The sequence below is a fragment of the Dictyostelium purpureum genome (genome assembly GCF_000190715.1).
Source record: "Dictyostelium purpureum unplaced genomic scaffold DICPUscaffold_420, whole genome shotgun sequence".
Lineage (NCBI taxonomy): Eukaryota > Evosea > Eumycetozoa > Dictyosteliales > Dictyosteliaceae > Dictyostelium > Dictyostelium purpureum.
In genome coordinates, this window is record NW_003519756.1 from 1 (window position 1) to 26275 (window position 26275).

Genomic DNA, 26275 nt, shown 5'->3' on the forward strand with positions numbered 1-26275 from the left:
ATTATTTTAGTTTTTTTATTTATTTTTATTTTTTTATTTTTTTTTTTTTTGGATATAATAAAAAAATAAAAAATAATGATGTGTAAAGATTTTTTTTTTTTTTTTTTTTTTTAAATATTTTATTTTTATTTTTATTTTGACAGTTTTAATTATATACAGCGTGATTCAATCAATGTATTTCATCTAAAATAACTATTTACTTCTTTCTCTTTTTAGTTGATTGGTTATCTATTACTAAAAAAAAAAAAAAATTGAAAATTAATATTTTTTTGATTTGAAAAAAATTTGGATATTATTTGAAAAAATGAAAATGTGGGAATTTTATTTTTACAATTTGGTAAATCAAATATAAACGATAAATTGGTACTTACTTTTATTTGATGCTAATGTATTTGAAATTATTCTTTTGGTTGCTTCACTATCGATTTTTACTTTGTTTTCTACACATAATCATTAAATATTGAAAAAAAAAATAAAAAAATAAAAAAAATAAAAATTTCAAAAAAAATTAGTATTATTATAAAATTTTGGACCATTATTATAAATATTTTTTTTTTTTTAATAAAATTACCTGTTTCATCATTTGTATTATTATTGTTATTATTATTTGAAAGGGTTTTAAGTTTTTGAACATATGGTTTGATTCTATCCTATATTTTTTTTTTTTTTTTTTTTTTTTTTTTTTTTTTTTTTTTTTTTTTTTTTTTTTTTTGGGAATATTGGTTTTTTGGGGAAAAAGGCCAAAAAAAAAAATTTAAAAAAAAAGTTTAATAAATAGTTACTAATTCTGTTTTAACTTGATGATCATGTGGTGAAACACCTTGGGTTTGTAAATACACTATAAAAAGAAATGTTTTGTAAGTAAAAGGGATGATGTTTTTTAAAATAAAATTAAAATATCAAAAGACACTTACTAAAAAATAAAGAATTTAAAGCATATGCAATGGTAATATTTAATTTGGCAGATTCGATTGGTGATAATGATTGTTGATGTTCTTTAAGTGGCACTTTAAAAAATGATTCTAATTGTGATTCTAATTTATCTAAAACATTTTCAAAATTATTAATATCTTGTTGAATATCGCTTGGTAAGTCTGATCCCATTTTAATTATTAAGGCTCCTATATTAAAGTATTGGGGTTTGTATGATACTGATATAAAGTTTCTAAACTAGTTATATAAATGATGAAATTTTAAAGTTGGTTATTTAAAAATATTTTCGGATTTATAGTTAGAAAAAAAAAAATAAAAAAAATTAATAATTAAAAAAAAAAAAACGAAAAAAAACTGATTTTAATTTTTTAATTTTTTTTTATTTTTTTTTAATTTTTTTTTTTTTAATTTTAACATTTTTTTCTGTTCTTTTTTTTTTTTTTTTTTTATTATTATTTAATAAAACACTAAATCCTTTTAGCACAATAGTAATAATTTTTGTATTGTCGAGCAAAAATATTTATCGCAACTAAATTTGTCCTTTTAAAATAAATATATAAATTTTTTAAAAAATTATATTTTTTTTTGTTTTTTAATTATTTTTTTAAAAATTTTTTTTTTTTTTATATTTTTTTTTTTAAATAAAATATCAATACAATATACACCCACTTTAAATATTTATTTATTCATAGCACAATCACAAATATAAAATAATCGATGGAGACTGGAACAGCAGAAATGAATGGTAATGGTCAAGAGAGATATACGGATACGCCTCAACAACAACAAACACAACAACCAGTATCAGATGAACAAAAGAGACCAAATTATATACTAAAATACACATTAAAAGGACATCAAAAAGCAATTTCATCCGTTAAATTTTCACCTGATGGTAAATGGTTAGCTAGTGCATGTAAGTTTACCATTTATTATTAACCAAAACTATCATCAGTAACAATAGTAAAATAGTAATCTTATACTTATATATTTTTAATTATTTAATATTATTTAGCTGCTGATAGTACAATTAAAATTTGGGGAGCATATGATGGTATATTTGAAAAAACATTAGAAGGTCATAAAGAAGGTATTTCAGATATTGCATGGTCACACGATTCAAAATTTATTTGCTCAGCATCAGATGATAAAACTATTAGAATTTGGGATATTGAATCTGTAGGATATAATAGATATTTATAAAATTGTTTTTTAAAACCAATAATTATTAACATATTTTATTTTTTTATTTAGCCAAAACCAATAGCAATTTTAAAAGGTCATACTCAATATGTTTTTGGGGTTTCATTTAACCCTCAATCAAATTTAATTGTAAGTGGTTCATTCGATGAAAATGTTAAAATTTGGGATGTCAAAACAGGTGAATGCACAAAAACTTTGCCAGCACACTCTGATCCAGTAACAGGTGTTCATTTTAATAGAGATGGTACTTTAATAGTTTCAGGTAGTTATGATGGTACAGTGTAAGTTATCAATACTATCACCAACAGCATATTATAATATATAATATTAATTGTAATATTTATAATTTTATAGGAGAATTTGGGATACATCAACAGGCCAATTATTGAATACAATTTCAGCAGATGAAAGTCCTCAAGTTTCATTTGTTAAATTTTCACCAAATGGTAAATTTGTTTTAACTGGTACATTGGATAATACATTAAGACTCTGGGCTTACAATAGCAATAAAAAATGTTTAAAAACTTATACTGGTCATAAAAATGAAAAGTATTGTATATTCTCATCATTTTCAGTTACAAGTGGCAAATGGATTGTTACAGGTTCAGAAGATCATCTTATTTATATTTATAATTTACAAACAAAAGAAATCGTTCAAAAACTAGAAGGGCATACAGATGTAGTTTTAACTGTTGCTTGTCATCCAACAGAAAATATTATCGCATCAGGTGCATTAGATAAAGATAAAAGTGTAAAGATTTGGAAATCATATGATTAATAACAAATAATAATAATAATATAATATACAATTTAATACGATTTTTTTAATTTAATATTTAAAAAAAAAAAATTAATTTTTCTCCATAAACAATAATAATAATAAATAATTAATAATAATAATAATAATAAATAATTTATAATAATAATAATAAGAATCTTTATCATAAACAATCACTAACCTGCTAAAACTAGTTTAAATAAAATAAACTTTTAATAAAATGTACTATTTGTCAAATAAAAAAAATATTGTATTTTAAAAACTATAATTAATTATAGTTTTTATAAATCTAAAATTAACTTTTTTTTTTTTTTTTTTAATTTTTTTTTGTTTATTTATTTATTTAAATTAAATATTTTAAAATCTATTTAACCCATTTTTGATTTCTTTTTAATTTTACCTAAAGCTTCTAATTTTGATTTTCTCTTCTTTTCTTGTTTTTGTCTCTTTTCTCTTTCTACATCCAATTTATCTTGTTTCTTCTTAGTTTCAACAGCACGACTCTCTCTTCTTTGTTGTTCTTTTTCAATCTTTTTATCTTTAATGGTTTGTAAACGTTTCATGAGGTCTGCAACTTGTTGTTCGTGGGGTTCTACAATATTAACACGACTTGAAAGAAGGATATCATCTTGATTTTTGATAACTCTTTGTTTTGGTTTGGCTTCGAATGGGAGTTGTGATTGAAGTTTGGTTGGGATTTTAAGTTGTTTAAATGATTTTTGTTCTCTTTCAACTTTAAGGCCTTCATAGGATGAGTCTTTTTTAACTGGAGCACTTAAGTTGTTTTCGTAACGTAATTGACCAACAGTCTTCATACCTTGCCAGCTGGTCTTCTTTTCTTGGAGGAGTGAGGTAACTGGATTATAATATTTAGTTGGGGTGACAGTGTACCAAGTACGAAGGAATACAATATCTGATGGAATTAATTTATCTTCGAATGTTGCACGGAATGCACCTTCTGGATGAGAAAGTGGTTTCTTAATGGTACCACGAATACCAGATACAGTACGAATAGTAGCACCAACAAATTTGGCAACTTCAAGACGACTGGTAAACATACCATTTACAAAACATGTTTTCTTTAAAATCTTATCTGGATGACCAATTAATTTCAATTTCTTTACAACATCGATTGAACTATCTAAATCTAAAACTGTACCAGTGGCACTAACACGGAAGCTAGCTTGATTATTATTTGAATTGGTGAAAGCAGCAAAGGCAGTACCTGGAGGTGTAAGTGGACCATAAAAACTGGCGTGACAATGCATATGCTCTGGGGTATATTTAAGCATACGATTACGGCCATTAATATCTTTGGTGGAGTATAATACCATGGTTTGGAAACGACGCCAACCGACACTGACAATAAGTGGATCGTTTGATTTCAAAATCTTTTTGTGCCAACGATGTTTCTTGATGTTGACGTTAATCATACCAAGATTTTCTTCATTACTTAAAAGACCACCTACTACTACTGGGTATCTTGGGTCAAAATATTCAGAGAACTCGCATGGGATTTTTTCAAACTCGACTCTAACATAAACACCAATTGGGAAACCTTCATATTTAGTACGATAAAATTGATCATCTTGTTCGAATTCTTTTTCATTAATTTCTCTTTGACGTCTGGCCTCTGCATTTAATTCACCCTCATAATCTTTTTCACCCTCTTCAAACTTAGCATTAATCTTTTCAATTTGTTTTTGTTTCTTTGATTTATTCTTTTCTCTTTCTTTTTCAACATCGCTGCTTTCTTCATCATCATCTGAACCTTTTTCTTTATCTTCGTCATCTGAATCTTCTTCATCACTATCTTTTGGTTGAGTTGAGCCTGCTTCATAAACTTTACCAGTTTCTAAATCTTCAAAATCACCAAATAATACTTGATCTTCACCATCACCTGAATCGTTTTTACCAACTGCACCAACTGATTCTAATTCACCTTTTGAAACAAATTTCTTTTTGAGTAATTCTTTAATTTCTTCACTCTTAAGATCGTGTGTTGAATGTATATATTTAGCTGAATCTAAAGCATCTTTAGCTGAACCTTTATCTGAACTTAATTTTAATGAACTAAAACCACCTTTTCTAACTGTAAAGAAATCGTCATCATCTTGGTCGTTTCCTTTTTTACTATTCTTATTGTTTACATTTGATAAATCATCACCATAAATTAGTTTTGTTAAATTAACTGGATTATTTGAAATTGTAAAGTTTGGTTTCATTTTTTCTTTCCATTTTGCACTTTCACCAGTTTCTTCGTCATACTCTTCTTCTTCTTCATCTTCTTCTTCGTCATCATCATCTTCTTCTTCGTCTTCTTCTTCATCTTCGTCCTCTTCATCATCCTCATCTTCATCATTTCCACCTTTATTTTGTGGATCGTAATATTCTTCATCACTTTGTAAATCGTCTTCATCATCAAATGCAATTTCATTTCTTGATTCCTCCTCTTCTTCTTCATCTTCTTCTTCTTCAGCATCGCTATCATCTTCATCACCTTCGTCATCACTATTGTATTCAGTTGGATTTTTCTTTAAATCAACAAATTTAACCTTTCTTCTAACTCTACCATTGATATCTTCTTTAACTTCAACCTTTTGAGTACCGTTTGTTGGCATATCTGGTTCGTCATAATATTCTCTATCACTAATCTCTTCAATTTGAGTATATGTATTATTTGCTTTAATAGTTGTTGGTTTACTTGAGAATAAAGAAAATTCTGAATTTTTCATTTTTTCATCAATTGAGAATTGAGTATTTTGAAGTTTCTTTACCATACTTTCACCTTCACCTTCCTCGTCACTTTCATCTAAAAAAAATAAAATAATTTTTAGTTAATATCATAAAGAATTTTAACCATTGATATTAATATTAATCTACTTACCAACTTCTTTTGAAAAAGCTAATTTGTTATCTGGAATATTAATATATACAGCATCTTTATCGAAAATAATAGAGTTACCAATATCGCACATTGGAGCATAAATAAGACGTTCTTTTTCATTAAGAGTTTTTTTTCTTTCTTGTGGTAAAGGACATGGATCTGGCATTGATGTAATTGATTTCATAATATAATCACCACTACCTGGGATATGAACTTTCATATGTGGTTTCAAATAGGTACCACGAACATAACCATAAAGACAAATATTTCTATCGGCTTTTTTATTATTTCTTAAAACTTCTGGGTCAGTTGTATCTTCAAATCTATCAACATATACATATGGATGTGTATTTCTCCAAGTTAATGGTACAAAATTGGCAACTGAAATAAATCTTGCTAAATTATGAATTTCAACTTTTGGATATTTGCCGTGAATTACACCTGATAAGTAAAATAATTTTGCACCCTAAATTATAATTAATAATAAAAAAAAATTAATATTTAATATTTTATGAAAAAAAAATGAAAAAAGAAAAACTCGTCGTTTTTTCCAAAAAAAACCTTGAAATAAATAACCTGTTACTTACTTCGTAAATTTCAGTCCAAAATCTATCCTTAAACTTCTTTTTGGTCTTTTTTAATTTTTTATTATTTTTGAAACCATCTAAATGGGTTAATACACCAATAACTTTTGGGAAACCATGAGTTTTGAGAATGTTTAAAAATTCGAAAGTTTCCATTTCAAAACCATATGATGCATCGATAAGAAGTAAAACTAAATCTGCAACTTTTGCTGTATCTATCATTGAGTTTAAGTCGTTATTGCACTCGATAAAAGTAAGACGACGTTTTTTACCTGCTACAATTGTGATTGGACCTTTAACTTCGTTAATTGAATGTCTAGTATAGTTTTTGATTAATGATCTAATTAAAGTAGTTTTACCGCATTGAGGTGGACCAACAACGGCAATAACATATGGTGGGGTTTCAATTGCTGTACCTGATCTATCAATAACTGGTAAATTGATTCTCTTTTGTTCTTTATCTAAAACACGACGTTGTTGCTTTAATGATGCATATGATGTATTGGCAATGAAAGCCTTTGGATTTCTTCCTTTTAATGCCTCATTTTGTTCTAATCTCTTTAATTTTGCTGCTTTCTTTTTATTTGCTTTAGCACCAGCTTTACTAACTCTATGTACTTTTTTCGTATCTTTACTTATATCCATAATTTATTATTATTATTTAAATAATTATTATCTTTTAAAAAAAAACAATAATAAAAACAAATAAATAAATAAAAAATTATAATAAAAAGTTTTGATATCACTAAATAAAAAAAATAATTATTATTTTAAAAAAAAACGAAACAAATTTTTTTAACCGAGTAAAAAAAATTAAAAAAAAAAAAAAATTAAATCAAAAAAATCAAATTATTTTTTTTTTTTTTAAAAATAAATAATTAATTACAGAATTAATATTTCCATTCATATTTTTCTTTTTTTAATCAAATAGTTCAATTATAAATCAAATATCCATATTTATTTTATCTGTTTATAATTTAGGTATTTTTATTTTATTTATTATTTTATTTATTTTTATTTTCTTTTTTAAATTATTATATTTAAAAAAAAGATAAAATGGAATACCTAAAAATAGTTTCAAAAAGTTTGAACAAATTTTTTTAATTTTAAAAAAAGAAAATGAAAATATAAATAAAACTACTAATTGTACATATAAAAAAAATTGGTCAAAGGGGTCAACAAAATTTAAAAAACACATCATAGAAAAAATGTTTTTTTAATTTTTTTTATTTTTTTTTTTTTCATTTTTTTTTAATTTTTTTTTTTAAAAATTGAAATTTTTAATTTTTTTTTTATCATCAATTTTTATATTATTTATTTATATAACTATATTAAATAAAACATCATGGATATTTTAGAAGAAACAGCCGCCCCATTAAAAGACTTTGCCAAAAACTCTGTCCGTTTATTCAAAAAATGTACTAAACCAGATGCTCAAGGTATGTAAACAATGTTTTTAAAAAAAAATTCATATGAAAAAAAGTCATATTAATTTATATATTTTTCATTTTAAATTAGAATTCCAAAAAATTGCTCTTGCCACTTTAATCGGTTTTGCCATTATGGGTTTCATTGGTTTCTTTGTTAAACTTATTCACATCCCAATCAACAATATTCTTGTTGGTGGTGTCTAAATTATTATAACATATATAAAAAAAAAAAATCAAATCAAAAACAGATAATCAAATATAAACCAAATTTTATGTATACAGAACTTTTTTTTTCCAAACAACAATGAAACAACAAACAACACAATTCAAACTCAAACTAAATTAAAATATAAATCATAATCAAAGCTTTTGGATTATGTTAAAAAAAAAAATAAAAAAAAAAAAGATTTAAAAAAATAACTCTATCGTTTCTAAAACTTTGACCAATCAGTTTTATTTTGGATAAAGCGTTATATATTTTTAGTTTATAGATTATCATTTAAATACAAACACAGGAATTTTTTTGTTTTTAATTTTTTATTTTTATTTATAGTTTTTTTTAGAATGGTAATTTACTTAATACCAAGTTTTGATTAAATCCAAATTTCCATTCAGTTTTGGTGATCCAAATTTCTTTTGTACTTTCTAAACAACCTAAAATAGCACCACCTCTCCAACTTGTATTTTTTAAATCGACATCTTGTCTTAGACCGCCACCTACAGCAAAACCAATATAGTTTTCTACATTAGTAGGGGGTTGTGGTAATGGAGGTAGTTGTGGTTGAGGTAATTGTTGGGGTGGTTGGCCTGACTGTTGCTGTTGTTGTTGTAATAAATTTTGTTGAGCTTGGTGTTGTTGTAAAATTTGTTGTTGTTGTTGTTGGGCTTGTTGCAATTGTTGCTGGAACTGGGCTTGTTGTTGATCCATTTGCTGTTTGAATACACGTGCTTTAATAGCATCTGGTAAACCTGGTATTAATGCACCCCCACCTACCAACAATATATTTGATAAATATTTTTTTTTATTTATTTCACTCCTTTCTAATTGTGAAATACTCTTATTGATTGCTGTATCTAATGGTATATCAATTTCTTTGCCATCCTCATCGGTAATAGATAAATTATTTTTTGATTTTTTAGTGGGTGATACTGCTGTTGAGGATGATGTTGATGGTACTTTACTATTTGGATTGGTGCTAATATTGGAGGAGCTACTATTGATATCATTGATTTGAGCAGTTGGTATAGTTGGGGTGTTTGTATTGTTAATAACAGTTGTAGAGGTAGTTGGGGTTGCAGTAGAGGCAAATGTTGCAGGGGCACTTGCAGTACTGGTCATTGTGGATGGGTTAACAATTGGAGCGGTTGCAAAAATATCCTCAGTATCAAATAGGGATAAATAATAGTTGAATGAATATTGACCACTAGTATCACCTTTGACTAAACCTAGTTTTGAATTTGTAATTAATGAGGTTGAGCCACCACCAAATTTACTTAAAATTTCTGGATAAAATAATGACATTGCAACAAAATGATAAACTTCATCAGCATTAAAATGATAGATGTTAATTTGATTTGGTTGCTTTAATGCTTGAACTTTAAAACTACCAACTTTTTGTTTTTGTGGGTCATTCTAATTAAAATATTAAAGATATTGGTGAATATTTATACTAGTAATTTCATTTTATTAAGAAATAGTATAACTTACAAATAAATAATCTAAATTTTCATTTTTGATTGATTCAAAGACATTTAAATAAAATGGAGAAAAGTCAATTGGTTCAGCTTCGCTTGATTTAAAAGGGAAATAATATTTATGTACCCTATTGGATTGATCTATTGCCAAAAAGTATTCTAAAAGTTTGGTTAGTTGTTCACCACCATATTTTAATGTGACACGTGTGTTTGGGATTAAATAACCCTCATCAATACAACAGATTGATATTTTCTGATGACCAATATCAATAACACATGTTTGAGTTGATACTGACATACCAAATGTTGAACATACTGATTCTTGGAATAATAAAACACTTGTAAATTGTAATTCTCTAAATAAAAGTGATACAATGGTTTTTATATTTTTTTTATCAATATTATCTTGTGCAACATAAACACATCCATAGCTCTGTATATATAAAAAACAAATGAATTAGTATTAATAGTATGAATGGTATTAATGTTTGTTTTAATGATATCTTACACTTAAATCAGTGGATGGTATATTTAAATATCTTTGAATTGCATATTTCCACATTTGGGTAATATCATCAAACATTGATTGTGATGAGTTATAAATACCGGTATTAAAAGTAGATAAAATAATTGGTTGGTAAGCAATCCACTCTTTTTTATTTCTTGAAACCTTAATAGCCTATTAATAAAGATAAATTAGTATATGAGTTATATACTTTAATTATTTAAAGTCTTTTATAAAACTTACATCTTCACCAATACAGTAATCAATTTCATTATAGTCTAGTTGTGGTGGTTGATATGTTGCATTTGCTAAGTTTTGTTTCTTTTTCTTTTTTTTTGTTTCTGGAATAATCTCGCATGAGGTAGAATTATTTTCATTATATAAGGTTGTTTTTTGATTAATTTTGATATAGTCTGCTGGTGGTAATAATTTGGATGTTTCTTTAGTTGATTGCTGAATGGTTGAAATTAGTTTATCGGATATATTAATATTAATATTTTCAACTGGTTCGATTTGTTGTTCTTGATTATTATTTATTAGTGCAGAGTTTGGAATTTCCATTTTTACATCTTCTTGTTTTGGTTGTTGTTCAATATTTACAGGTATATCAATTTTCATTGGTTCATCATTTTTAATCTCTGTAGTAGTTGTAGTTGTTGTTGGTTGTTCAATAGTTTCATTCATAACTTGATCTTTTACTTCTACTTGTGAAGAACCATTTACTGGTTCTTTAGTTGTTGTATCCACATTATTATTGGTTGTCGGTTTATTATTTGGTTTGGTTGATTTTCTTCTTCTTGCAATATAATTTGGAATTGTTTTTGGTACAGGATCGGAGGCTAAACCAATTCTTAAAGAATGTGATCCGTGATGAATCACAATTACTTTACTTTCCATTATTTATATTTAATTTATAAAAAAAGGGTATAAAAAAAGAATAAAACCAAAATGTTATAAATAAATGAAATTACAATTTAAAAAAATATTTAAAAAATAAAAAAAAAATTAAAAAATTATAAAAAAAAATGAAATATTTAAAAAAAAATATTTATATTTAAAAAAAAAAATTTTAAAAATTATTATAATAACTCTTTTTTTATCTTATTTTATTTGTTGTTTATATTAAAATTGTTAAAACTGGACTTAGTTTTCTATTAAATAAAATGATTTCATGAATTATTAATTTTAAAAAAATATAAATTACTAATTCAACTTTAATTTAAAAATTTAAAAAATTGAAAATTTAAAAAAAAAAAAAAAGAAAAAATAATAATATTTTGAAAACTATTCCAATATAAATTATAATTTTTTTTAATTTGAATTATTGGAATTATTAAACAAAACAGTGTTCAGTAATAATAATTCATTTTTAAAAATTGTTTTTTAAACAGTGTTTTATATTTTTATATTTTTTTTTTTATTTTTTTTTTTAAAAAATAAATGAAGATGATTCTTAATGATACATTAAGTCATCGGAATTTTTTAATGTTTTTTGTTTTGTTTTGGTATGTGTTTTGTTCTTATTTGATACCACTTCATATAATATTATTAACATCACCAACAAACAATAATCAAACATTTATATACAAATAATAATTTAGGTTTTTTTTTTCTCATTCAATCTATAATATACACTCCTTTTTATTTAAAAAAAAAAAAGAAGAAATTATTTATTTATTTATTCAAATATGAGATTAAAAAAATTGATTTAAAAAACAAATGGTAATAATAATAGAGATTCTTATTTTTGGTATTTTAAAAGGAATATAAAGTTTTAAGCTGAATATAACATTCAAATCCTCTTTATATTAAAAATAATAAGTATTTTCTTTTTAGTTTATTTTTATAATTTATGAAATTAATTTTTATATTTTTTTTTTACAATTTTTAATTTTTATAATTTTTTTTTTTTATTTTTTTTTTAATTTTTTTTTATTTTTTTTAATTTATTTTTTTTCATTATTTTTATTACACCACACCTTTTAAAAACAATAAATAAAGATACACTCCATTTTAAAAATAATATTTTAAAAAAATACGATCTTTACCAATTTAAAACTCATTGTATTATATGTATATTTTAATTAACCAAACACAGATTTGTAAATAAATAAATTAATTAATCAAAACCTACATATATACCGATCATCATTATTATTAAAACAAATATAAAATGCATTCAACTCCATCAGGTTTATGTAAGTATTGTAACTATATTGTGATTTTTAAATCCTTTAGAGATACTAATCTATAAAACCAATATTTTTTAGATAATGCCCCTTTTACAAAATTTTTATTATTAGGATCAATTGCGATTAATTTAAGTTTTGGATATGTTGTATTTAAAAAGGTACCGGGAGATAAGGCTTTGTCTCTTAGTGGAGTAACAGGTTTTTTAGTTTCACAATTTTTATATAATTCAGTTCCAGAGATGGTATTTGGTTTGATTTTCATTTATTCATTTAGAATATTTGAAAGAATGTTAGGAACATCGAAATATGCATTGTTTTATTTATCATCAACTGGTGTCTCAGGTTTATTACAATTATCAGCCAATGTTTTAGCTGGCAAAGCTTTCAGATTTTCACCGTATGTAACATTGATAATAAAAAATAGTGGTATCAAACTATTTGTATATTAACTTTTTTTTTTTTAAAATTTAAAATTTAAATTTTAAATTCTAGATTTTCATTCATTTTTTCATGTTTAGTTTTATATTATAAAGATATACCTCCAACTATGTGGTTTAAATTATTCAAGGTACCATTAACCGATAAATCAATTACTTATTTCTTTGCAATTCAAACCATGTTTGGATTCCCACAAAACTTTACATCCAACTTAATTGGTGTTGCATCAGGTATGATCGCATCATCATCTGTATTAGGATTATCATCATTAAATTTCCCAAGAAAAGTACGTGCTATTTCCAAACGTATCTTTTTACCATTATTACAATCACAACCACCAAACACCTCATATCGTCAATATTTGGAAAGACAACAAAGAAGAGGCCACAATCTATATATGAACGACAACCCAATGGCTGCTTTCCAACAACAAATCAATCACAACATCACTCAAATGAACCAACCACCAGTAGTCCAACCACAAGTCGTTCAACCATCTGAGGATAATATTGAAACATTAGTATCAATGGGTTTCCCAAGAGAACGTGCCATTCAAGTTTTACAAAGAACAAATAACAATTTAAATGAAGCTGCTTCAATTATTTAAATAAAAAATATATTTATTATGGATGAAAAAAAAAAAAAGAAATAAATAAGATAAATTTTTTTTTTTAAAAAAAATAAATAAAATAATTATATGTAGGATTCCAAATAAATTTATTTATTACTTTTTATTATTAACATTTATAATAGTATTTTTTTATTGTTATTAAAATCTTAAATTCGATTGGGATCATTACTAAGTTTACATTATATATTTGATTTTTAAATTTTTTTTATTCGGCCAATGGGTAACTTTTTGCTTGTTGACGAACCTTTTTAACATATTCATCTTTATCTTGCCTGTATATTTAAATATCCACAATAAAAAGAACAATGGTTAATAGCTTATCCAATTATATAATATGACCACTATTTTAATTATCTTACAAAAATAAATGAATTGGGAGTTGTTGAGCTGGACTCTTTGGATTTGGGTTATCTAATAAATCTTGAATACCTAATAAAACTGTTTTAATTGTAATTGAAGGCTTCCAATCGGACTCCTCATTTAAAATACTCAAACAAACAGTACCAGATGGGTAAACATTTGGATGGAAAAAGTCTTTTGGGAATCTACATTTTGGTGGTTTACTTGGATAATCCTCTGTAAATTCCATTGTAAGTGGGTATACACCATTTTCCCAAATAGTCTAATTATTGTTATTATTATTATTATGATGATGATGATGATATAAGTTAATAAACAATGTTTCTTTCCTTTATATTTTAAAAATTGATTGCTTGGTGATTGATCGATTTTGAAAAATTAACTTTAACAGTTAATTAACATTAATATCTCCTTTTCTTTTTGTTAATATAATACATACATCTTTTTTACCTGGGATACCACAACTCCAAACAAAAAGATTTAGTGAACCATCTGTATTAGTTGTTGGTCTTGCATAAAAACCCTAAATTAATGAATTAATTTCTATTATTAGTTCCCATTTGGTTTTCTTTGCATTATAATTAATGATAATTTAATTTGGTAAGTGAAATATAAAATTTCTTTTGATAAAATATAATTTTTTAAAAAGCTTATTTAAACAATCGTTTTATAATCAACACATACATATGGATGATCTTTTCTCCAATTTTTACGCTCCTCTGATAATCTAGCTGATGATATTCCTGCCATTATTTATATGTATACCTGTATTTGTGTAGTATTTAACTATATTACTTTAATATAAATATAAAATTAAATAAACACTTAAATCTAATTTAAAATAAAAATTAAAAAAAAAAAATAAAAAAAAATAAAAAAAAAAAAAAAAAAGTTTTGGTTTGTTTTGAAAAATTTTTAAAAATAAAAAAAAAAAAAAATTTAAAAAAAAATTTTTTAATTAAATTTTTTTTTTTTTTAATTTTTTTCATTTTATTGTGTGTGTAAAAGCAAAATCAAAATTCGAATACCCAAACAACAAAATCCTGAAGTGTTTCCAGAATACAACACCTCCACATCGACCACCCACACATTCGCACATATCGATACTATACCATATCATACCATACATATATATATAAATCATATACATAAAACATGGCTTTATTAGAACCATTTTTAAAGAGTAATTACTTTTTTTTTATTATTATTTGGCTATTTTAAAACAGCAATTTAAACTAACGGTTTTTTTTTATTATTATTCTTAGAAAAAGTACTCGTTTTAACAGCTGATGGTAGAAATATTATAGTTTGTATTGATATATATGGATGATATTATTTTATATTTAATAGTCATACTAACTCGTTATATTTATTTAGGGAATTTTAAGAGGAACCGACCAAACAACTAATGTAATTTTAGAAAAGTGCGAGGAAAGAGTTTTTTCAGATGAGGGTATTGAAGTTATTCCTTTAGGTGTACATCTTATAAAAGGGGATGATGTGTAAGAGAAGAATAGATTATTTATTAATAAACTCAATGTATATATACTTATATAACCTTTTTTTTATATTAAAACAACAAATAAATATAGTGCTGTTATAGGTGAAGTTGATGAAGAATTGGATAGAAATTTAAATTTAAAAGAAACTATAGCAGAACCTTTGAAACCTATTGTTCATTAATAATATAATAATATAATAATAATATAATAATATAATAATATAATAATATAAAGGAAAAAAAAAAAAAAAAAAAAAAGAAATGAAAATTAGAACAGCTATTTTCTTGGAAGATCTAAACAAGAATCTGTAATAAAAAAAAATAATAAAAAAAAAAAAGAAAACTTTATTTGTAAATATAAACACACTACAATAATTATCTCACACTACATATTCAAAAACAAAAAAAATAAATAAAACTTTAACAATATTGTCTTAAGACAAAATATTTATATCTTTAAGAACAACAATGTCTGCTTTAATTACCCACACTTCACACCAAGTTATTTTTAAAAAACAAAAAAAAAAAAAAAAAAAAAAAAAGATATCTATTAAATTATACCCACACTTTTTAAATTTTAATCTCTCTGACTCCCAGACTGTATAGTGCAGAAAGCAAGCTCTACCATTCTTCTTTTATCCAATAAAATATTCCAATACTCCCATCCAATAAAATTATTGATGACCTTTTTTTATTTTTTGTATTTTATTTTTTGTATTTTATTTTTTGTATTTTATTTTGTTTTATTTTATTTTGTTTTATTTTTTTTTGGAAATAAAACTTTTTAAATTTAAGTTATTACACAACATATCAATATACATGCTTTAGGAACAAGCAAAAAAAAAAAAATTTATTTTTATATTTTATTTTAAACTTTTTTTTTTTTTTTCTATTTTTATTTATTTTTTTAATTTTTTTTTAATTTTTTATAAATCTAATAATAAAAGGGCATACTGGCCATTCAAATTACCAATAAATATATACCAATAAATATATAAATAGATAAATAAATTTTTTTCATTAAAATACAAATATACAACACCAATTTTTTTTTTTTTTTTTTTTTTTTTTTTTTAACATCTGTCATCTGCATTACCCAAACAACCGCCCTTTTTAATGAAAAATCCCTGTGTATATTTGGTTTTTTTCTTTATTTTTTTAAAAAAACCTGTATTATTTTTATTTTTTTCTTTTTTTTAATCTTTTTTTTTTTTTTTTTGGGTTTTGATATCATATCAATGCCCAATAAAAAAAAATAAAAAAAAATAAATTAATAAAATTAATAAAATTAAAAATAAATATAAAAATAAAAATAAAGCCATTTTCCCAATCAACTTTTTTTTAAAAAAAAATAAAAAAATCTTTGGGCAATCAAAATTATTTTTAATTTTTTTCAATTTTTTATAATTTTTTTTATATATTTGCAGACCTTACACCCACACATTTGCGAAAAAACGAACTAAAACTATCACCTGGTGAGATGTTCATATAATGAAAATATCAAAAAAAAAAATTTTTCAAAAAAATAGAAAATTGTGCATAGGGTTTGGTTTTTAATGATAATAGCAATAAAAAATAACAATTCATGCATACCTAAGATTTTTTTTTTTTTTTCTATTTTTTTTTTTTTTTATTTATTTTAATTTATTTTATTTTTTTTAATTTTTTTTATTTTATCAATCCAATTGTGAAAAAAAAAAAAAATATTTAAACCCCATCTTTTTTCATTCATTTTTTTTTTCTTTTGTCTTTGTACAACAACACACACTAATCAAATACAAATAATAATAATTTGAAATAATTTAATTCAAAGGTATCTAATTTATATTATAGTTCGAGTATTTTTTTTAAAAAAGATATTTTATTACTATAATTCTTGTTACTCTTTTCTAGTTATTTCTATTATAAATTTTTTAAACAAACAAACAAACACACACAAATTTTTATAAATATTTTTATATAAATTTTTATATTTTTTTTTTAATCATCTATTAAATTTATACTGTTCTTTGTAAAATAATATATCGACATTATAAATTTTATCTTTATTTTTTAAAACTTGTTTTATTCTTGTTCATTGTTAAATTTTAATCGACCTGAATAATTTTTATTTTAAAAAATATTTTCAACCCTTTTTTTTTATTTTTTTTATTCTTAACACACTTCATATTTTTAAAAAAAAATTTCCAATTTTTTGTTTAAAAATTTAATTTATCAATTATTTGTATTTTAAAACAACAACTACATATTCAACAACATATATCAAAACAAAATGTCAAAACCACAAAATATTGGTATTCATGCTATTGAAGTTTACTTCCCAAGTACCTATGTCGCCCAAGAAGATCTCGAAAAGTTTGATGGTGTTTCCGCTGGCAAATACACTCTTGGTCTCGGCCAAACCAACATGGCTTTCTGTGGTGATAGAGAAGATATCTATTCTTTATCATTAAATGCTGTCAATAACCTCATGGAAAAGTTCAATGTTGATCCACAATCCATTGGTCGTCTCGAAGTCGGAACTGAAACTGTCATCGATAAATCAAAATCTGTCAAAACCGTTCTTATGGATCTCTTTGCCAAACACGGTAACACTTCAATTGATGGTATTGATACCATCAATGCTTGTTATGGTGGTACATCTGCCCTCCATAACGCTCTCCAATGGATGGAATCCTCATATTGGGATGGTCGTAATGCTATTGTAGTTGCTGGTGATATCGCTGTATACGAAAAAGGTCCAGCTCGTCCAACTGGTGGTGCTGGTGTTATTGCTATGCTCATTGGTCCAGATGCTCCAATCGTTTTCGAAAGTGGTCTTCGTGGTGTTCATATGGAAAATGTATATGATTTCTACAAACCAGATATGGATTCTGAATACCCAAGAGTCGATGGTAAACTTTCCATCTCTTGCTACTTTAGAGCAATCGATAACTGTTACAATCGTTATGCTAAAACTTTCGAAAAGAAATATGGTCAAAAATTCACTCTTGATCAAGTAGATTATGCTCTTTTCCATTCACCATACAACAAATTAGTCCAAAAATCATTTGGTAGAATGGTAAGTAACCAGTTTTATACAGATATAAAAAAATTTAGAACTCAATATTAATGTATACCTTTTTTATTTATTTTTTTCAATTTAGTTATATAACGATTTCTTAAATAATAAAAATGACGCCAAATTCCAAACTTTAGAACAATACAAACAGTTCCAACCAGAAGAAACCTATTTCAATACCGATCTTGAAAAAGCTTTAACTGCTCTTACTAAAACTGATTATCAAAGTAAAGTTGCACCAACTACAAACTTAGCTAAACAATTAGGTAACACCTATTGCGGTTCAACCTATGCTGGTCTCTTATCATTAGTCGACGAAAAATCAAACGATTTATTAGGTAAAAGAGTTTTAACTTTCTCATATGGCTCAGGTCTTGCTGCCAGTGCTTTCTCATTCAAAGTTGAAAAACCAATCAATCACATCGTCGAAAAGGTTGACCTCAAGAATCGTCTTGCTAATCGTGTTCGTGTTTCCCCACAAGAATTCACCGATAAACTTAGTCTTCGTGAAACTAGACACAATCTCAAAGATTATGTCCCATCAGATCAAGTTCAAAATATGTTCCCAGGTTCATTCTATCTCTCACATGTCGACGAAGCTGGTAAAAGAAAATATGATCGTACCTTTGCTACCTCATCACCATCACCATCAAGTTTTTTTCAAAGAAGATCACCAATGATGATCAACAAAAATAATCAAATGATGGTTAAAGGTTTAACTTTCAGAACTGCCAAAACTGTTTTAAGTTTATTAAAAAAATAAACACACCACCGCTCCATTAATTTTTTTTTTTAAATTAATTTTATATAATCCACAATTAACCAGAAAAAAAAAAAATCCAAAATAAAAATAAATATTTATATATTATTTTTTCATTCTAATAATCATCAAAAAAACAAAAATGCAATGTCATTTTATTTGAAACAATCAATTCCCATTTTTTTTTTTTATTAATTTTTTCTTTAATTTAAATTATTTTTTTTAATTTTTGAAATTAATTTTTTTTTCACAATTAATTTTTTTTAAAATTTTTTTTTTTTCATTTAATATTTTTTTTCTATTGTAATATTATCATTGTTTTGAACATAAATTTATATATTTGTTTTTTTAATTATTTTTTAATTTTCATAATCAATTTTTTTTTATTTTTTATTTTTTTTTTTCAAATTCATTTTTCATAATCATTTTTTTTTAATTTTTATTTTTTTTTATTTTTTTTATATTTTTTTGTATTATAATTTCACATATAGCTGTATTTATATATATATTTAAAAAAAAATGCTATCATTAACCAACAAGTTATTAAAAAATTCAAATAGTAATAAAAGTTTATTATTATTTTTAAATTGTGGTAAATTAAATTTTACATCAACCAAAGGAATAGAAAAGGAGTTTGAAAAAGAAAGTAAAAAGGAAACTGAAAGATATCACGAAGAATTGGATGATTTTTATTCAAATGGTAAAGAAAAGCTCTCAAAGTCCAAACGTCTCATTAATCAAAAAAAGAGCAAAAGAGTTGCACCAGTTGAAGTATTCCGTAATGCTATCGACTCAAATAAGGATGCCCCACAAGTAGACTATGTTGAGGGCAAGCTCCATTCATTCCCACCATTACCAGGCTCTAGAAGAACAAAGTTAAGAAACTATGAAGAAGATGAAGATGACTATAATGACTATGAGGATTATGGTGTTCAAACCAAAAGCAAAAACAAGTACAACAGCAAGAAAAGCAGAAGATATGAAGAGGATGATGAAGATGATGAAGACTTTGAAGACATTGAGGATTTTGAAGAGCTTGAAAACATCAAGCCACCAGTCGAATGGGAAAGTTCAGAAAAAGATGATTTCGATAAAGAAGATTGGGAAAGAGGTTTCTATAATGAGGCTGAAATTAGAAAATTAAAACATCAAGCAAAATTAAAAAGAGAAAAAGAAATTTTTATGGCCGAGCAAAGAAAGAAAAGACTCCTTAAATCAGGTTTCCAATATATCAATGATGTAGAAAAAAAGAGAACAGACCTTGCCGCTCAGATCCGTGAAAAAGGTGATAGACGTTTAAAACACTTTAAGCACCCAATTCTCTCTGAAAATGATGATTTAGCTCTCATAACATTCAAATTTTTCAAATTATTATATCTTACCAACGAAGATGTTCTTTACAATGATGATGTTTTAGATATTCCTTCCAAGATCTCTGTTCAAGATGTCGATGGTACTAAAATTGGTGAAATGACTGGTCCAGAAGCCTACAGAATTGCATACATTAGAAAACTCGATATTTTCCTTCAATATACTCCAGTTGGTTCAGTTATCGCAAGATTAATGAGAATGGAAGATTTCATTAAAATCACAGAAAAGAAATTTTTAGAAGAGAACCAAAAGAAATTAGACTCTGCCACAAAACAAACAAAGAATGTTTTAGTAAGTAAACCATAATACTAAACTATAAAATAATTAATTACTAATTCATTATTATTGTTATTATATTAGTTTTCCTCAACAATTTCAGAAAATGATAAACAAACTAAAATTAATCAAGTTAAAAACTTTTTACTTAAAAGACATACAGTTGAAGCTACATTAACATTTAAAGAAGTTATCGATGATTCTGTTGCAACAGAGTTTTTCGAAGCATTAGAATCTCAATTAACTGGTATTGCCAAACCCCAAGCCAACTATGGTAAGAAAGGTGGTAAAATAGCAAGTCGTTTCTATCATCCACTCAATGTCAAAGATAGAGATAACTATCTTAAGAAAATGCAAAAAGATGAAACCGAATCAGAAAAAAGATTAAGAGAACAATTAGAAAGAGAAGAGATTGATCGTTGTGAAGAAAGAGGCGAGGAACCAGACATGGCTGCAATCTCTGTCAAAGTTAGCGAAATCGTTAGAAAAAAGAGATTGGAAGAACTTTTTGATGAAAAAGATCTCTTCCTCTTAATGGAAGATGAAAGAAAAAATCAAAAAAAAGTTAAAAATGAATATTTAAATCAAGAGAAAAATAAATTAGCCCCAACAGCAGGTGAAACTTTATCAAATAAACAAATTAAACAAAATATCAACAAGAATAAAAATAAATTGAAAAGAGAACAAAAGGATGAAGAAGAATTATTTTAAAATTTATAACATCAACCAAATATATAAAATAAATAATTAAATAAATAAATCAATATATTGATCTTTATATCCAATCGCCATCTAGCTCTAATATCATAATGTAATAAAAAAATAAAAAAAGAAAATATATAAACATTTACAAAAAAAAGTTGTATATCTCAAAATTATTTTAATAACTATAAACTTTGTTTTTTTAGTTGTTTTTTAAAAAATTATTTTTTTTTACTTTTTTTTTTATTATTTTTGATTTTATATTTTTTTTTCATATTTTTTTTTCATATTTTTTTTTTACCAATTTTTGAAATATATATATTTAATATATACATGCGATGCGCTTGTTAGTATTGAATTTGGATTAATATAAATATTGATTGTTTGAATAAATTATTTTGAGGTTTTGATTAAACTAAAGAATTCAGCTCTTGTACGTGAATCTTTTTCAAAAATACCACAAACTGATGATGTGACTGTAGAGGCACCTGGTTTTTGAACACCTCTCATAACCATACACATATGTGAAGCTTCAATGACGACGGCAACACCCATTGGATTAAGAGCAGTTTGAATAGCTTGTGCGATTTGTCTAGTTAATCTTTCTTGTACTTGAAGTCTTCTGGCGAAAATTTCAGCAATTCTTGCTAATTTACTTAAACCTAAAACTTTTTGATCTGGAATATAACCAATGTGACATTTACCATGGAATGGTACCATGTGATGTTCACAGAGTGAAAAAATATCAATATCTCTAACAACAACCATCTAATTGAAAATAATAAAATATAAAATATTAATATTTGATTTGATTTTGATTATTTGTTTTTATTATTATTATAGCTAATAAAGTTACTTACTTCGTGATGATTTTCGTTAAAAATAGCTTCACCGACAACTTCATCTACTGATTGTTCATAACCGTGAGTGAAAAATAATAAAGCTTTTGACATTCTTAATGGAGTTTTTAAGAGACCTTCTCTTGATGTATCTTCACCTAAACATTCTAAAAGATTTTTGACTGAACCTTGCATATTTTCTAAAACGAGTTGGTTTTGCATTAATGGTTCTCTTTTCTTTGTGGTGTCAATGATGGCTTTTCCCTTTCTGTTTTCATAGATTTCTTCATCATCATTATCGATGTGGTTTTCTTGGTAAACTTGTAAATTTTTATCCATTTTATTTATTTATTTATATATATATATATTGTTTGTGAAAAAATAAAGACTTTAATAAAATTAAAAATTTTAATTTGTTAATATTTAAACTTTTTTTTCATTTTATAAAATTTTTTCATTTATATAAAAAAAAAATAAAAAAATAAAAAAATTAAAAAAAAAAAAAAAAAACTGTTCTAAACTTTTTTGAAATTATTACTAATAATAAATGATGATTGAATTTTTTTAAAGAATTATTATATCTCGTTAGATTGTTAATGGGGGATTGTTTATGTTGTTATGATACGTGGTTGATAAAAAATAAAAAAAATAAACTGTTTTAATCTTTTTTGAAATTATTACATGATGACCGAATTTTTCAAGAAATATTAATGGGGGTATTATTATACAGCAGTTGTTAAAAAAATAATAAAAAAAAGAAAGGGGGTGAAAATCTGTGGGCTAGTATATTTGTGTGTGTGTGAATTTGTACTTGTATGTTTATATGTAAGTTATCATTTGGTGAAGTAATATAATCAAATAAAATAAATTTATAAATATATAATATTATGACAACAAATTAATAGTGTATTATTTTTATTATTTTTATTGTTTTTATTATAAAAATAAAAAAAGAAAGAAAGAAAAAAAAAAAAAAAAAAAGTACCAACCTTTTAAATTAATTTTTTGTAGCGCCACTAATGGGTATTATTACTTTTTGTTGTTTTAAATATGGTATAAATTAATTTTACAAATATAAAAATTAATTTAAAAATTATGAGTGTATTGGTAAAAAAAAAAAAAAATGTATTGAATTATGAAAGTTATTATTAAACTAACAGAATTTAAATTTTATTGTTATTATTGAAAATGAAAAAAAAATTATTTTGAATTTTAAATAAAAAAAATAAAAAAATTTAAAAATTTATAAAAAAAAAAAAAAAAAAAAAAAAAACAAAAAATTTTATTAAAATATAAAAAAAATAAAATTAAAAATCTTTAGAACAAGTTTTTTCTTTTTTAAAAATTTTTTTTTTTTTTTTTTTTTGGGATTGGAATGCATTCTGAGCATTGTGCTGAGAAACTGAATAGTTTCCCAAGATATTCATTCTCGAATTGGTGTATTATAGCACAATAGTTTTTAAAAAAGCTAAGGTGCAATCAAATAAAACAAATAAATTTAATTATTTGATAAAAAAATACACTAAAACGTATAAATTATTTGTTAAACTCCTAATCTTACCTACTTTTAGTTTGGGTTTCTAAAAATTCCCAATTTTCCTTAAGATTGCCGTAAAAATATTTAATTTTTTTAATTTTTTTTTTTTTTTTAAATTTTTTTTAATTTTGAATATCAATAATCTAAAAATCAAATCAATAGGATCCTATTGGGTGCGGTATTTGTTGACTCATACCGAAATTAAAAATAAATTTATAATTTTATTATACATATAATTAAATATTTTTTTAATTTATTATTACTCTTTATCTTATTTTCATTGTGATAATTTATTAAGAAACATGATAAACAAAGAGCAAAAATAAATTTCGATTGATTTTTTTAAAAGAATCTTCACTGATGACTCTTTCAAAAAATATGATTTTTCGTTTGAATATTTTTTTTTTTTTTGTAAAAAAATGCCGATATTTTTTTTATATTTTTCCACCTTGTATTTGTTTTTACTGGTTCTGATTAAATAAATTAAAGAGAACCTTTGTTTTATTTCTTTGAGAATTTCTTTTTTTCTTTTTTTTTTTCTTATTTTCTTAGTTTCTCCTTTTTTTTTTTTTTTTAATTAAAAATTTTTTTTATTTAAAAAAATAAAAAAAAAATTAATTTTTAAAAAAAATACTAAACAATATTAATAATTATATTTTTTTTAAATTATTAAATAATTTTTTTTATTTAATTTTTTTAAAAATTATTATTTTTCATTTTTTTTTATTATTTCTATAGTTTTGAAATTTGTTAGCATTATTATATGACATTATTTGATATTTTCATCTTTAAAAAATTAATTCATTGTGTAAATTATGTGAGATTTGAATTCTTTTTTTTTTTTTTTTTTTTTTTTTTTTTAAATTTTTTTTAAATTTTTCAAATTTTTTTATTTTTATTAAAAAATGATTGATGAAAACAATAAATTAAAAAAAAGAATAAAACAAGAAATAGATAATAACAATAATAACAGTAATAATAATAATAATAATAATAATGATAATGATATAAAACTTACCACTAACGATAGTAATAATAAAACTCAACAACAATCAAATGTTTTACAGAGTGGTTTTATAGGTGCAATTTATTTAATTGGTTTACAAATTATTTCAAGAGTATTTACATTCATTTTAAATACACTCGTAATTGTTGGAGTTGATGATAGTATATTGGGAGTATCAGCAATTCAATATCAATTATTATCATCTATTATATTATTTTTATCACGTGAATCAATAAGAAGAGCATGTAGTCGTACAAATATTCAAGAGAGCAAAGAAAACTTAAAATCAGTTATAAATTTATCATGGGCCATTTTACCAATCGGTATTCTTTTATCAATTGTTTTTGAAAACTTTTTCTTGTACACCAGCAATAAAGAAACATTAATGATACCAAATTATCATTATGGGTTAAGATTATTTACAATTAGTGCAATCTTGGAGTTACTCAGCGAACCAATGTATATTTTAGCACAGAATTTATTATTATTCAAAATTAGAACTTCTGTCGAAGGTTTTGCCTTATTTTTTAAAACACTTTCAACTTATTATTTCATAGTTATATTAAAGGTAAATATTTAATAAATTAACATCGATGTTATATTTTATAAGCTATTCTAATATTATTTCTTCAAATTTTAGTTGGGATTAAAAGGATTTGGTTATTCACAAATTTTATATTCATTGGTTTTAGTTTTTGGTTATTTTGGTTACTTTTTATTCAATGTTTCAAAGAATAGCGGAAATTCAAATTTAAAAATATTTACATCAGTTAATCAATTGTTTCCAAGTTTTACAACTATAGATAGAGGTTTAATTAAATTATCAGTCATTTATACTTGGCAATCAATCTATAAAATATTATTAACTGAGGGTGAAAAATTTGTTTTATATTTTTCAGAAACTAACCAAGGTCAAGCTATTTTCGCAGTAGTCTCAAATTTAGGTTCATTAATAGTTAGATTTTTTATTTTTGCCAATAGAAGAAACCTGTTTTTTAATGTTCCCAAAATTATTCAACTCTAATAATAATAATAATAATAATAATAATAATAATAATAATAATAATGGTAGCAGTAATAGCAATAATAATTATAAAGTAGGTGCAGGTGTTTTAATTGTAATGATGAAATTTTTAATATTGGTAGCATTGGTTTTCACATGTTTTGGTCCAGGGTTTTCAGATTTATTATTAAATTTATTATATAAAAACAAATTTAAAGATTCAAATGCAGGTGTATTATTGGGATTTTATTGCTTATACGTTGGATTTTTAGCAGTTAATGGGGTATCAGAAGCTTTTGTTCACAGTGTTGCAAAAGAAAGTCAATTAAAAATTGTAAATTTAGTTTTGGTTGTAATTGGTGTCATTTATTTATTATTTACATTACTTTTATGTAAATTATTCCAAAATATTGGTATTATTTTAGCAAATTGTCTAAGTAGGTATTATTTTATTTTAAATAATATTAATATTGGGTATTAATTTTTTTATTATTTGTTTTTATTTAGATATGTTATTAAGAATTATTTATAGTATATATTTTATGAAAATATTCTTTAAAGATTATAAAGACATAAAGATCGA

General features: G+C 23.8%; 12 protein-coding genes across 12 annotated transcripts; 7 read left to right on the forward strand and 5 right to left on the reverse strand.

Annotated features, from left to right (window-relative positions):
• Positions 1 to 196: 196 nt before the first annotated feature.
• On the reverse strand, positions 197 to 1104 carry DICPUDRAFT_158214 (uncharacterized protein; the record flags this gene model as incomplete). The annotated part of the gene is made up of 4 exons (XM_003293334.1): positions 197 to 234; positions 572 to 650; positions 783 to 838; positions 915 to 1104. The coding sequence occupies 4 exons, from the start codon at positions 1102 to 1104 to the stop codon at positions 197 to 199; spliced, it is 363 nt and encodes a 120-aa protein (XP_003293382.1).
• Positions 1105 to 1671: 567 nt separating this feature from the next.
• DICPUDRAFT_83930 (WD-40 repeat-containing protein) lies at positions 1672 to 2914 on the forward strand (the record flags this gene model as incomplete). Its single annotated transcript, XM_003293327.1, has 4 exons — positions 1672 to 1849; positions 1949 to 2112; positions 2188 to 2417; positions 2491 to 2914. 4 exons carry the CDS (start codon positions 1672 to 1674, stop codon positions 2912 to 2914), a joined length of 996 nt encoding a protein of 331 aa, XP_003293375.1.
• Positions 2915 to 3282: 368 nt separating this feature from the next.
• Positions 3283 to 7030, reverse strand: DICPUDRAFT_158216 (uncharacterized protein; the record flags this gene model as incomplete). The annotated part of the gene is made up of 3 exons (XM_003293335.1): positions 3283 to 5726; positions 5802 to 6267; positions 6389 to 7030. The coding sequence occupies 3 exons, from the start codon at positions 7028 to 7030 to the stop codon at positions 3283 to 3285; spliced, it is 3552 nt and encodes a 1183-aa protein (XP_003293383.1).
• Positions 7031 to 7697: 667 nt separating this feature from the next.
• Positions 7698 to 8225, forward strand: DICPUDRAFT_58447 (uncharacterized protein). The gene is made up of 2 exons (XM_003293328.1): positions 7698 to 7824; positions 7904 to 8225. The coding sequence occupies exons 1-2, from the start codon at positions 7731 to 7733 to the stop codon at positions 8017 to 8019; spliced, it is 210 nt and encodes a 69-aa protein (XP_003293376.1). The 5' UTR covers positions 7698 to 7730; the 3' UTR covers positions 8020 to 8225.
• Positions 8226 to 8374: 149 nt separating this feature from the next.
• On the reverse strand, positions 8375 to 10912 carry DICPUDRAFT_158218 (uncharacterized protein; the record flags this gene model as incomplete). The annotated part of the gene is made up of 4 exons (XM_003293336.1): positions 8375 to 9448; positions 9524 to 9943; positions 10019 to 10189; positions 10259 to 10912. 4 exons carry the CDS (start codon positions 10910 to 10912, stop codon positions 8375 to 8377), a joined length of 2319 nt encoding a protein of 772 aa, XP_003293384.1.
• A 1842-nt stretch (positions 10913 to 12754) lies between these two features.
• Positions 12755 to 13252, forward strand: DICPUDRAFT_41918 (uncharacterized protein; the record flags this gene model as incomplete). The annotated part of the gene is made up of 1 exon (XM_003293329.1): positions 12755 to 13252. The coding sequence occupies one exon, from the start codon at positions 12755 to 12757 to the stop codon at positions 13250 to 13252; it is 498 nt and encodes a 165-aa protein (XP_003293377.1).
• Positions 13253 to 13378: 126 nt separating this feature from the next.
• On the reverse strand, positions 13379 to 14459 carry DICPUDRAFT_58449 (uncharacterized protein). The gene is made up of 4 exons (XM_003293337.1): positions 14321 to 14459; positions 14076 to 14159; positions 13636 to 13898; positions 13379 to 13548 (listed from the first exon to the last, which is right to left on the reverse strand). Exons 1-4 carry the CDS (start codon positions 14384 to 14386, stop codon positions 13482 to 13484), a joined length of 480 nt encoding a protein of 159 aa, XP_003293385.1. The 5' UTR covers positions 14387 to 14459; the 3' UTR covers positions 13379 to 13481.
• Positions 14460 to 14791: 332 nt separating this feature from the next.
• On the forward strand, positions 14792 to 15319 carry DICPUDRAFT_90215 (uncharacterized protein; the record flags this gene model as incomplete). The annotated part of the gene is made up of 4 exons (XM_003293330.1): positions 14792 to 14819; positions 14902 to 14942; positions 15014 to 15138; positions 15229 to 15319. 4 exons carry the CDS (start codon positions 14792 to 14794, stop codon positions 15317 to 15319), a joined length of 285 nt encoding a protein of 94 aa, XP_003293378.1.
• Positions 15320 to 16907: 1588 nt separating this feature from the next.
• DICPUDRAFT_50928 (hydroxymethylglutaryl-CoA synthase) lies at positions 16908 to 19039 on the forward strand. Its single transcript, XM_003293331.1, has 2 exons — positions 16908 to 18198; positions 18284 to 19039. Exons 1-2 carry the CDS (start codon positions 17410 to 17412, stop codon positions 18959 to 18961), a joined length of 1467 nt encoding a protein of 488 aa, XP_003293379.1. The 5' UTR covers positions 16908 to 17409; the 3' UTR covers positions 18962 to 19039.
• A 438-nt stretch (positions 19040 to 19477) lies between these two features.
• Positions 19478 to 21316, forward strand: DICPUDRAFT_83936 (uncharacterized protein; the record flags this gene model as incomplete). Its single annotated transcript, XM_003293332.1, has 2 exons — positions 19478 to 20620; positions 20690 to 21316. 2 exons carry the CDS (start codon positions 19478 to 19480, stop codon positions 21314 to 21316), a joined length of 1770 nt encoding a protein of 589 aa, XP_003293380.1.
• A 384-nt stretch (positions 21317 to 21700) lies between these two features.
• Positions 21701 to 22485, reverse strand: DICPUDRAFT_158224 (GTP cyclohydrolase I; the record flags this gene model as incomplete). Its single annotated transcript, XM_003293338.1, has 2 exons — positions 21701 to 22075; positions 22168 to 22485. The coding sequence occupies 2 exons, from the start codon at positions 22483 to 22485 to the stop codon at positions 21701 to 21703; spliced, it is 693 nt and encodes a 230-aa protein (XP_003293386.1).
• A 2103-nt stretch (positions 22486 to 24588) lies between these two features.
• On the forward strand, positions 24589 to 26223 carry DICPUDRAFT_83938 (uncharacterized protein; the record flags this gene model as incomplete). Its single annotated transcript, XM_003293333.1, has 4 exons — positions 24589 to 25257; positions 25330 to 25633; positions 25671 to 26129; positions 26200 to 26223. Coding segments are annotated over 4 exons (1456 nt in total), but the record flags the coding sequence as incomplete, so codon positions are not given.
• Between the last annotated feature and the right edge of the window lie 52 nt (positions 26224 to 26275).